The 11,626-nt window shown below is 48.3% G+C and overlaps 2 protein-coding genes across 5 annotated transcripts; both read left to right on the forward strand.

The window, feature by feature from the left end:
• The first annotated feature begins 1,926 nt into the window (after window positions 1-1,926).
• On the forward strand, window positions 1,927-7,918 carry si:dkey-33i11.1 (B-cell receptor CD22). Of its 4 annotated transcripts, none has more exons than XM_055503359.1 (18): window positions 1,927-2,194; window positions 2,863-2,961; window positions 3,052-3,163; window positions 3,231-3,376; window positions 3,465-3,585; window positions 3,653-3,789; window positions 3,858-3,980; window positions 4,063-4,209; window positions 4,449-4,554; window positions 4,787-4,860; window positions 4,949-5,098; window positions 5,193-5,324; window positions 6,154-6,235; window positions 6,465-6,519; window positions 6,643-6,729; window positions 6,811-6,941; window positions 7,283-7,409; window positions 7,511-7,918. In XM_055503359.1, exons 1-17 carry the CDS (start codon window positions 2,146-2,148, stop codon window positions 7,383-7,385), a joined length of 1,854 nt encoding a protein of 617 aa, XP_055359334.1. In that variant the 5' UTR covers window positions 1,927-2,145; the 3' UTR covers window positions 7,386-7,409; window positions 7,511-7,918. The 4 variants fall into 4 exon arrangements, with proteins under 4 accessions (XP_055359334.1, XP_055359333.1, XP_055359335.1 ...); XM_055503358.1 differs by having other exon boundaries at window positions 1,928-2,194; window positions 4,697-4,860; XM_029130479.3 differs by having other exon boundaries at window positions 1,929-2,194; window positions 4,697-4,860; window positions 6,465-6,513.
• Window positions 7,919-8,283: 365 nt separating this feature from the next.
• Window positions 8,284-11,620, forward strand: LOC114843286 (B-cell receptor CD22-like). The gene is made up of 10 exons (XM_041067836.2): window positions 8,284-8,493; window positions 8,601-8,921; window positions 9,017-9,241; window positions 9,341-9,622; window positions 9,720-10,007; window positions 10,116-10,194; window positions 10,547-10,574; window positions 10,714-10,881; window positions 10,980-11,083; window positions 11,235-11,620. Exons 1-10 carry the CDS (start codon window positions 8,454-8,456, stop codon window positions 11,290-11,292), a joined length of 1,593 nt encoding a protein of 530 aa, XP_040923770.1. The 5' UTR covers window positions 8,284-8,453; the 3' UTR covers window positions 11,293-11,620.
• The last annotated feature ends 6 nt before the right edge of the window (window positions 11,621-11,626 follow it).

Below are 11,626 nucleotides of genomic sequence, written 5' to 3' on the forward strand. Positions count from 1 at the left end.
CTGTCTCCTCTTTCTTTATTTCCTCCTTAGCGGCCTTACCTCATCACGTCCCTGCCCCCCCCCCCCCCCCCCCCCCCCCCTTTTACCTTCCTCTTCAGACATACTCATTCCTCCGTCTCTCACCCTCTTTCTCTTTCTGTTTGTGGTCAGTCACACATAATCTGCATCCATCCATCTGTTTCTCTTCATTCGTTTAGTCGGGTCTGCTTTCGATTATGATTACATCAGGCTTTGACCTATTAGTGTGCCATGATCCTTTTGAAGTCATTCTGTGGTTACAGGTTAAGCTCAAAGCCACCACTCTTCTTACTCTACATAATACAGACTGTATTTAAAGCGAAGAAAATCAGCATAGGTTCTTAAAACCTTTCAGCCAGAGAATAAAACAACTTTTTTTCCTGGGATCCTGGACCATTAAATCATGTGGAGACCTACTAGAGGAAGGCCTGTGTCCCATTTTGGGTCCCACCCCATAATCCAACCTAGCAATCTGGGATCTGGAATATATTCTCCATTTCACTTCATATCCTGCAGAGTTTTTTTATATTTATTTTGAAGGTAACTCTCCCGACCAGAGCCTCTCTGTTCTTTATTAGGGTTGAAGTTGAAAGTCTGAGTAATTCTCACACTACTCTAAACCTAATGCAGACCTCTCAGAGAATCTCAATGAGGATTCAAACCATTAACATTTTTCTGCTACGTTTTATGTGAGTGAGCTACAGATCACAGTGTCTAGCAGAAAATAAATCAAACAGACAACCATGTTTTCTAATTGATCCCTTTTGTAGCCTCCTCCATCATTTTTGATCAGTTGGCTAATAAGCAAAACGTCAGCATTTATTTCCAGATGTAGATCAAGATATCATCTCCGAAGCCTGGACGTTACCTCCTCATTTCTCTCCTCCCCTTGGATGTATGTGAACAGAGATTGACTGAAATGCTAAACTGTACATCATCATTTCTCCTGGGTCAGAGCTGGGGTAAGTAGCCAGTTGGCCCAGCCATGACGCTAAACTGACATCTTTTGGCCCAGTTGTGGCGGGGTAGGATGTTAAAGTCATTTCCACTCATTAGGCTAAGTGGACACAGTTGAGTGAGAGGTCTCGAACCTCCCCACGTCTCCTTGTGGGTAGCCTCGAGTGCCAGCGATGCTCAATTAGAGCATTGGATGAGACGACATGTGGGCCGCTAGGTCACGTCACTTTGATTTATATATATTAATGTGTGCCAACGACCTGGATTCCTTCTGCAAATGAGCCATACATGCACGTCTTGTTAACAACCAGTCAGTCGTGACTGTCGACTGTGACAGTGTCTAAGAAGCGTACATGTAGAGAAAAGACTGCGTCACCTTTACACTATCACTAAGTTTGATCATAGGATATTTCTTGTAGTGTGTGTTTAGATTTATTGCAAACATTTGATTTAAATGGGTGCCTCAATACCTACTGTAACATGTCCACATACTGTACATTATTATACATTATGGAATCAAGGCCACAAAGAATTGTTTGTGTTTTTAATTCAAATTTAAAGTCAAAATTCTGAAAAAGCATAATGTTAATAGGTTCTACAATGTCCATGATGATCCCAAATATTTAACATGTAATAGCTTAGTTTTAAATAAATAGACGATTAAACAGAGCAACCAAAAGCACTGCTAATGTTTGTGTTGACTATGTCTCATATGTCTCACAGTACGTGTCCTAGTGTACGTCTAGTCATTCACAATAAGTCAAAAGATCACAAGCCTGTCACACGTTACATCATCAGGACAATGGCCTTGGTAACTGTTACAAATTTAGAAGGGCAGAAGTAGAAACAGTTAAGTTGGAGGATGAGAAAGTACAGTAAGTAGTGGCGTGGTGTGTACTTCCTCATCCTCCTCCATCCCTCCCCCCATTTAACACCAGGCGATTGTGATCACCCTGCAAAATCACCTCCACCGCCGGCCGAGTCGCACGCGTCACACCAGCCTCTTGTCTGTGTTCGTCTGGCGGAGGCGGATGAAGATACTTTAGGAGGTGGCGGCTCCGCGTTTACAAAGACGGACGCCTTCGTATCTGGACGAATGTGACTTTCACCCTCAGTCTCCCTGTGCTGGTCCCCTCGTCTGGTGACAGTGCACAGCGCGTGTCAGCGGACATGTTGGCAGGTGCGTTGGTTCTGGGCACCATCCTAACGGCTTTACCAGGTAAGAACGCAACACAGGAAATCCTGAGGCTGAAATTTACTTCTAAATGAGCTGCAAACCTGAGTTTAAGAAATCCTCAGTGAGATGAGCTGCAGCATTTTTAAATATAAAAATATTTAGATTTGATTCCATATTTTTAAATCAGAAAAGTGTTCATTCAGAATCGTAACCATTAAGACGTTAAAGCTGATAGGATCCATCATAGTCATGGGCTTCTGCAGCCAGGTGCCCTTGCCTTTACGCTCAGGGTATTTATAAGTATCGATTGCCTTTTGTGCAAGGTAGTCAGCCAGGCAGGCAGTTAGCAGCGCAGGACGACTCCGACGCCGCTCCAAGTTTACTGGATGTGACTCGGAGCCGAGCAGGGCTGCGGTTTGACAAGTTTTCCTCCGAGGAGCCACAGGGAAGGAAAGATTTCTACTTGTGGATGGTTAGAATTTACACTTCTCTTAGTTTCCAAACGCGCATAAACCGAGGCGCGTTAGCCAGATTCAAAGAGTAGGAAATTTCATTTGTAGCTGCAACAGCCAATAAAACCCTGAAGAGGAATTCTGGTGAACAAAGTGGGGTTAAACTTCTCATTTTTAGGTCTTTTAAAATGACTGGTAATGTTTGTTTAGTGTTTTATTCTTTCTAACTCCTCCGGACCCTGACCTGCTTGTGTGCAGGTGTCCAGAGCAGGTGGAGTGTGTCATTTTCCAGGAAGGAGATCTGTGTGTGGGCAGGAACCAGTGTCACGCTGCCCTGTCGTTATGACCTCCCAGCAGGTAACAACGCCACGCGCGCCCCCGTTTATCAGCCTTCCATCTGTTCCTACAGATACGAGGTTTAGGGGGTTTTCTCTGCATGTGCCACAGGCCACAGTGTGAAGCGGGTGATGTGGTTCCGCGTGTCTGCCGACGGCCGCAGGGAGTTCGCCCACCACACCGACCCCGACCAGATCGGCCTGTCGTTCCGAGGACGCACACGGTAAACAGCTGTAACACAGGCTGACGTGGGTTAAAGCGTAAATGATGCCACTTCTCCTGCTTTCCAGGTATATCGGGGGCAGCTATTACAGCTGTTCAGTCCAGATTCGAGGTGTGAAGCTGGGCGACGCGGGCCAGTACCACTTCAGGTTCGAGACGGACCAGCCGCTGGGGAGGTGGACCTCCCCGGACACCGTCGCCCTGGACGTGACAGGTAAACGGCAACTCAGCCGTGGCGCCGGCGCCGCCGCGGGGCCTTGGCGGCGGCTCCCGCTCTCAGCCGCGTGCCAATACCGTTTCAGACCTCCGGGTCCAGGTGCACCCGGCCAGGCCCGCCAACACGTTCGGCTCCGGGGAGACCGTGTTCGTGGGCTGCCAGGCCGCGGGATGCGCCGCCGCGGGACGGAGCCTCGCGCTGTACAGGTGAGCGGCGTCCGCGAGACAGGCGGGGGCGTCGGGCGAGCATCGGTAACGTGGGGTGTGCGCGCAGGAATGGGCTGAACCTGGGGTCCTACGAGAAATGGATGATCGTCAACCGCTTCGACCAGCAGCACGCCGGAGCCTACGCCTGTCGACCGATCCCACCTCAGAACGTCCAGTCCCTGCCGCTGACGCTGGCTCTGGGACGTGAGTAACCACCATCGCCATGCAGAACCTCCTCTCGCGGCCTTTACCCCCATCCTTTGTGTCTGTAGATGGGCCTCGCCTCACCTCCATAGCGGCCGTTCCTCCGGGGGAGGTGTCCGAGGGGGGCTCCGTCACCCTGACCTGCAGCAGCGACGCAGCTCCGCCTGTAGAGAGCTTCGCGTGGTTCAAAGGTGCGGTCCGTCCGTCGACAGACACGTCCCAGACGGTGACCTCCGGTCGCTGCTGTAAAGCGTCACGCGTGCCCCCCCGCAGACATGGAGAGCGGCAGCATCCCGGACAGCTTCAGCCCTCAGCTCCGGCTCAGCCACCTCACGCACACGGACGGGGGGGAGTACTTCTGCGTAGCACGCAGCTCGCTGGGGACGGAGCGCTCCAGGCCGCTCCTGCTCAACGTCACCTGTGAGTCTCACCGGCACGGCACCTCTGCCGCATTGTTTCTGGTCCTGTGGTGCAGATCATCGGAGGTCAGTGTGGGTTGAACTGATTTTGCAACAGGCTGATTTGAATGTCCAGTCGCAACGGGAAGCGATACCGACTCGCTTCAGCTTCCTGTCTGCTGGGTTTCCGCAGACAGTATAAAGGGATCAGTGCAACCATGCACGGCAGTAAGGCTCTTGGTCTTGTCCCCGTCTGGTTAGACTCTCCGAAGAACACGCGCGTCCTGGTGAGTCCTCCAGGTAACATCAGGGAAGGCTCGTACGTAAACCTGAGCTGCGTCAGCCGTGCAAACCCTCCTCCCACCAGGTGAGACTAGACCGGGACCTGCACAAACTCCAAGGATGTGCAACCAAATGACAACAAATGCTAGTGTACAGACCAGCTCAGTTCTGTTGATGATGATGATGATGATCATCATCATCATCATCACCCTCCTGTTGTTGGGCAGGTACGCTTGGTACCGTATCCTAGGTGACCAGGTGCTGTCTAAAGGAGCATTTCAGAACATGACCTTCCCATCTGTGCGTGCTCACCACAGTGGCCAGTACTACTGCACAGCCTCCAACCCACTGGGATACCAGTCCGCCCCAGTTGCTACACTCACCGTGCTCTGTAAGTGCAGTGCTGTGCGCTTGAGTGCTCCTGGCCGCCCTCCCGTCTCCTCTCCTCATATTACCTCTGCCTCTCCCGCTTTGTCCAGATCCCCCTAAGAACACATCCATTCTGGCTCGGCCCTCCAGCGTGGTGGACGCCGGCCGCCCCCTGACTTTGACCTGCGTCAGTCAGGCCAACCCGGCCGTGGACAACTTCACGTGGCACCGCCTGGCCCTGGACGGAGGCTCTGCTCAAAGTTAGCGTTCCAAAAATAAAAGATAGCATCTGGAGCCTCTGCTGGTGTGTGTGTTACAGTGAGCGGATCCTCCTCTGTGTGCTCCGTCCTGCAGAGTGGGGCACAAAGTCTGGGCCTGTGTTTGCCTTCTCGGAGGTCGGTCCTAGAGAGAGCGGCCAGTACTACTGTGAGGCCAGAAATCCAATGGGAGCCCACAGTTCTCCCGTCCTCACTGTACGGGTCAGAGGTACAGAGAGATGAGTGTTCGCACATCACTGCACTGTAGCATGCTAACATTAGCATTCAGGTCAGAGCCCCCCTGATCACAGCATGGCTGCAGACTGAGGCTCATAATGGATCATTTGGCACATTCACCTTATGGAAATTTATGCCCGTGTTGCGTGATCTCAGCCAACAACGTCTCCTCGACACGGTGCTGCCTCCACTCGGGGCTTTTCCATTGCTTTCTCTATGAGCTAACTCACATCCCACTGCTGTGCTGTAAGATGCAGCGAAAGAGATGAGGTGCCACTGATAAACTCTGCGAAACACCTCCGACCCAGGGTAACATGTTTCAGGCCGTGTCAGATGATTGACAGAGCGAGCGCAGACGGGTTCCTGTGAGCTGGAGACACTGGAGATGTCTGATTTTGTTTCAGCGCGTTTGATAAGTGATGAAACGTCCCTGTCACCGGCGCAGCATGAGGTCCAGGCTCTGGTCTTCATTATGTATGGCCTCATGATTTCTAACTGTTGTTTCTGTGAGTCATGGTGAGTCATGTAAAGCCCTCTAACTATGAGAGGAGAGGAGGAGGAGATGAGGTGTTGTGGAAAACTACTATTTGAGTCTAGACAGCTGAAGAAATGGAGCTAGGTTTGGAAATCAGAACTGGAAACACTAGTCTAGACTGCAGAATGATGCACAGCTCTTTCCCCATCCCTCACTTTCTCTCTCTCTGCGTCTATTTTTGTGTTGACGCTACTATTTATTGCGCCTCTATTTTTATTCGTCCACCAAGCTCTTTTCCTTCAGTCCACTGTCAAACTGATAACCTTCATTCTCTGCTCTCTGGCAGGTCGCCTTAAGGTCATTGCTTTAGCATCTGCAGTGGGAGTCTCTGCTGGACTCATCACTCTCACTGTGGCCATAATGATAAGGTATAATGTTAATTAGTCCCTGCTTGAAGAGTCTTTTATGTACAGTAGTTGTTGAAATGGGCTTAATGACATATCAGCGCTGATCTTAAATGGAAAGAGCTGAAAGGTGAGTCCATCAAACCTTCAGGGTTGGTCAAACCAAAAGCAACGTGTCCGTTCTACTCAGCTAACACACTGTTCACTCTGCCTGGTTTATGTTTTTAACTCTAATATTTATTATCACTCACAGTAAGAACATGCACAGAGTGGACGTGGAGTCAGCAGAAGTAGGAAGCAAGGTGTGCGTGAGTGGTCCTTGGGCGCTTTTTGGGTCTGATCTTGTACATCCTCAGTTTATCCGTCATTGCATTACTGATGGGGCTCTGTTTTACACTGTCCTTCGTCTTGTGTTTGTTTGCGTGACCCAGCGGCCGTCGCTGACAGCTGACACCGCGCCGTGCGACCCGGCCCAGCAGACCTTCCCAGCGAGAAAGGGCAAGATGTCCGACATAATGGTGAGGAGCTGAGCACGCGAGCTGGCGATCAGGCCGTTGTACGCGGCCCTAAACGCCCACGTGTCTGCACCGTGTGCACAGGAGGAGGCGGACGACGACAGCGACAGCTCCCACCCCTCCATCGTTCCCCTGAGCGATGCTCCGCCGGCCTCAGACCTAAGTCGCAGCTCAGCCTCCAAGTACATCACCGTCCACTACTCCAAGCTGTCCAGGTACCCGCCGCCCCACTGTCTGTGGCGCTGACCCAGCTACGTCTCGTCACATCCTGTCTCCATCTGTCTCTCGACCACAGCATGCGTAAATTTCATTTTACCACTACTTAGGTTTATTCATGCGATCTGTCTGTTGCAGTCTGTCACCACCTCTCCCTAAGTCTCCGTTTTTCTCGCTTTCCGTTCTCTTACTACTGTGATCTTCGAAAACCTTCCTCTGTTTGTGAGCGGACAGTAAATCTCTCGTCCCAGTTTTGAAATGAATATCACTGTTTATGATGTGATCTGTGTCAGATGTCCGCATGGCCTCATATGGTTTGTATTTGTTGGTGGTGGTTCAGCACAGACGAGGTGCAGATCCACAACCTGCCACTGCGTGGTGACAGATCACCCACGGACTCCTCCAGGGCTGTTTACTCTTTACTGGCTCAGCCTCGGCGCTGAGGGAGCGAAGGAAGTCTCCTGCAGGTACAGCAACTCACTGCACGGCTTCAACTTGAGGAGAAACAAACTGCTTGTTTGATATTCACTGACGTTTATATTCCACTGCTCTCCTTCCTCTTCCTCAGCCTTCATCCTGAGCAGTGGTCACTTCCCATCCATCCGGCCAGCGACACCGGGACGACTTCATGCCATGCGCTGCTCTGCCACAGATGCTGCTGACGCCTTCTCCGCAGCTCTTCTGTTGCCTCTCATGGTTTTTCTATGCATCCTACCAGGGAGGGCTGTCCCATGAACGTCCACACCTGGTCCACCGTTAGGCTTGTTGTGATCGTTTTACTTTACCTACATGTAGCTTGCTTGCATTCAATCGTGTTTTTATGACATGTAGTCTGAGCCAGCGGTGATTACTGTACACTGAACAAAAACATAATGTGAAAGCATGAATGTGTGCTCTCATTCTGAAGCACTAATGAATAATGATATGCTTGTTTAAAGTAATACAATAAAGTATAATAAAGCCACTGTATCAAATATTTTCTAGTGTAAATTATTGGTTTCCTGTGTCAACTACAGTATATTTTTGGTTCACCTGGTGTTTCAGAACTTTGGGTCTCACAGTTTGTCTGTTTTGTGACGTACTGTATGAACTGATTTCCAGTCCAGTGCCTCCCCCCTGTGGACAGAGGTCCTTCCTGCTGCCTGTGACAACATGACGCCTCCAGAGGACTGACTGCATCTATGGCACTCTGGCTTGAGCTCATTTGTGACAGCAGCCTCCCTTTAAGTGAATCTCCTCCCTCATGTGTATCACACGCTCTACTAAACACATGTAAATCAGGCAAAACATTTTTTAACGTCTCTTCTAACTTTGCGTAAATGAATGTGTAATGCTATGAAGAACGGAAGCAGGAACTTCTGCTTTTTGCTTCACAAAATCACCTCCTGGACGCACAGTAAGCAAGAAGTCACTTAGGTTTCACACTGTAGTGAGCACTTTTAACTTTGACTCACTGGCTGTTTGCTTCTTTTTGACATTTTGCCCTAACCTTATCAAAGCAGATTTTAACAATGGAAGCTCTGATTTTAATGATTCTGCTCATCACACCAGGTAAGGAATCAAACAGAACCAATGTTTATTTTATCACTTGTTAAATGATAACGGCTGTGGTGCAAAACCTTAAAAATATTTGTGTATTTCATAATTTTTTCCCAAAGGTGTCTGGAGCAGAAACTGGGGTGTGACCTTTGAAGACCAGTGCGCCCTGACAGGGACATCAATAGTTCTGAAGTGCGAGTATGACTATCCTTACGGTCATGAAGTGACTTCAGAGAACTGGTATATAGCCCGACCTGTATATGGACAGTATAGGCTGTATTCCATTTCATCAGAGTTTAAATACATAGGCGACAAGAACGGTGACTGTAGCCTTGAGATCCATAATGTAAAACGCAGCTACGAAGGACGGTACTACTTTAGGTTTGAGACAAAGACCAACAGATGGACAAGTAAAAGATATGCTTATCTCTCTGTTAAAGGTAATGACAAGCTGGTAAAAATATGTGAATAACGATGTGTCATGCTCTATGGCACAATGTGTTACTAAATGAATATAATTGTGTTTGTGTATCAGAGTTGACAGCTGTTGTGGAGCCCAGCACTGTGACAGAGGGGGACAATGTCACGTTGACATGTTTCACAGGCTGTCCTACACCCACAACCATCGTCTGGTTAAAAGACGGACGACCTGCACCAGGACCTAGCTTAAATGTTAGGAGAGAAGACGCTGGAAGCTATTACTGTGCTGTCTCGGGACAAGAGGCTGCCAGATCTGCCCCTGCAGCTCTTAAAGTTCTATGTAAGTACATGGTGAACAATGATAGCAATTACACGGACATAGAGATGGTTGTGGGTTGCTCAACTCTATGAATAAACATATTCATTTTCTTCTGACCAGATGCCCCCATAGACGTCACACTGACAGTGCATCCTTCTCCTGATGACATCATGACAGAAAGCTCGGTGACGATGACCTGCAGCAGCGACGCCAACCCCCCTGTGACCCACAGTGAATACATGCTGTACAAGGACGGGCAGCTCGTCAGCACAGGGCAGAGGCACAGCATCCCTGCCATCCAGCCCAGTCACAGCGGTGTCTACCACTGCCAGGCCTCAAATAGTATCAGCCGGAACGGCCTCCACCTCATGAACTCCACCACGGTTCATGTCGATGTCCAGTGTAAGTGTATGCTAAAAGCATTGGTTGGCAGGTTACTGTAAATCAACCCATTATCTCACTCAGGTCTGAGCGCTTGAGCATGTTTTGTCTCCTTCAGACCGTCCCATGAACATTGTCGTGTCAGTGGATCCACCACACGTGGCTGCAGGCAGCCCGGTGAACCTGACGTGCAGCTGTGCAGCTAACCCTGCAGCAGACAACTACACCTGGTACAAGAGATCCAATGCCGCTGGCGCCAGCTCCCTGGTCAGGGTGGCCTCTGGGCGGGTGATGTCTCTTCCCTCTATGACGTCATCACACATCGGACTCTACGTCTGCCAGGCCTCTAACAGTCGGGGGGACAGCCACTCCGCGGAGGTGCTACTGTCCGTGGCAGAAAGGGAAGGTGCTGTGTTTTATACTGTACATCATTTTTACGAGGGACTGAAACAAAATGAGACTCCATATATTTCACATGTACATGACAACTGACCATGTGTTTGTTCCCCTTCAGGCACCCAGTCTGTACCAGTCCTGGCTGTTGTCGGAGTTTCTCTATTTGTGACATTCTTGGTTGCCGTAATAATGTTCTGGTAAGTCAGGGAACGATGGAGAAAGTAAAAGTGGCCAAAACATGCAACATCTTTACCGTTAGCTTGTCTGAGTCATTGCTACATGTGTGTTTTTTCCTCTTGTGTAAGCTTCCGCAACGTGTTTTATTCAAAGTTGCTGACGTGTATTGTACTGTAGGTTATGATGGATTAGGACATTTCCTAAGGCACAATGTTTTGTAAGCATTTAAGTCATGTGAGGCATTTTTATTTTACTTAATAATTTACTTTTAACAGAAAAAAACTAAAAACTACTGCACACGACTGAGCAACAAGGACATTTCTCTGCTGAAGGTACAGAGAGTGATTTGCCTTTGTGATCTTTTGTTGGCAGGAAATGGAGGAGCCGTGCAAAGAAGAAAGTGAGTACAACTAGTACAGTTCATTAAAGTTCATTGAAGAGAGACAGAAAGCTCAGGAACCAATATAGGGAGGTTTTTCCAAAACATGATAAAATTCATCTGGAGTTAAATTTAAAGTTACTTCCTATTTTCTCTCCAGAAATCTGTGACAGACGTCAAGCTCAGTGGCAGAGACTCCAGCTCTTTAGCCAATGAAGATGAATCTGTTTACGCCAACATCCACATGTTTCCATCCTCTCCTTCACCCAAAACAACTGCCCAGAACATGACATCTGCCTCAGACACAAACTCAACCTGTGATCATGATGTGAATGCAACATTTACTGACTTACAGTACCAAAACCATTATTGGAAGCAAATAATTTGGGCAACGCTGACCCGATTCATGCTTTTCCTTTATTTCAGGATTATACCTTATGTAAAGATGAAGTGACCTATTCCACAGTGACCATTAAACCCAAGAACCAGAGTCTCTCCCATTACAACAGCAGAGCACCACAGACCTCCTGGTGAGTTTACTGTGGCGCAATCACACAGTGACTTTTTTAATTTAAAATAGCGACTCATCATTTAAAATGAAGTAACAAAAAGAAGATGTCTGGAGATAAGAAACTGAGTATTCAGACAGTCAGTAACACTGAACCACCCTTTTCTCTTCAGCGCCAAAGAAGAAAATGATGTCACTGTGATCTACGCTACTGTGGTTCAATCCAGCTGAGTTTGACAGACGTTTGACTCACTTGAGAACTGGATCATAAGTATCATTATCCATTGCTGTATTTTTACAGAGATAGTATTTATAAGCTTAAAGCTCAGTGTGACCATGGGTTCAACTGAGGCCCGTTTGCTTGTGCAGTAGTCTATGACATTTACATATAATATTGTCTTGTAATATACACTAAAGCAGTAATTATTTAACGTTTTCTTAGCGAGTGCTGTGTATTTAAATGTTCCAGAAACACATCTTCCTCCTGTTATCAGTGTTTGGGACCTTTTGTTTTTTTGCGCATAATTTTTTGCTATATTAGTACAGTAAAAGAAATGCAATTTAT

This window comes from Betta splendens, chromosome 16, assembly GCF_900634795.4.
Source record: "Betta splendens chromosome 16, fBetSpl5.4, whole genome shotgun sequence".
Taxonomy (NCBI): domain Eukaryota; kingdom Metazoa; phylum Chordata; class Actinopteri; order Anabantiformes; family Osphronemidae; genus Betta; species Betta splendens.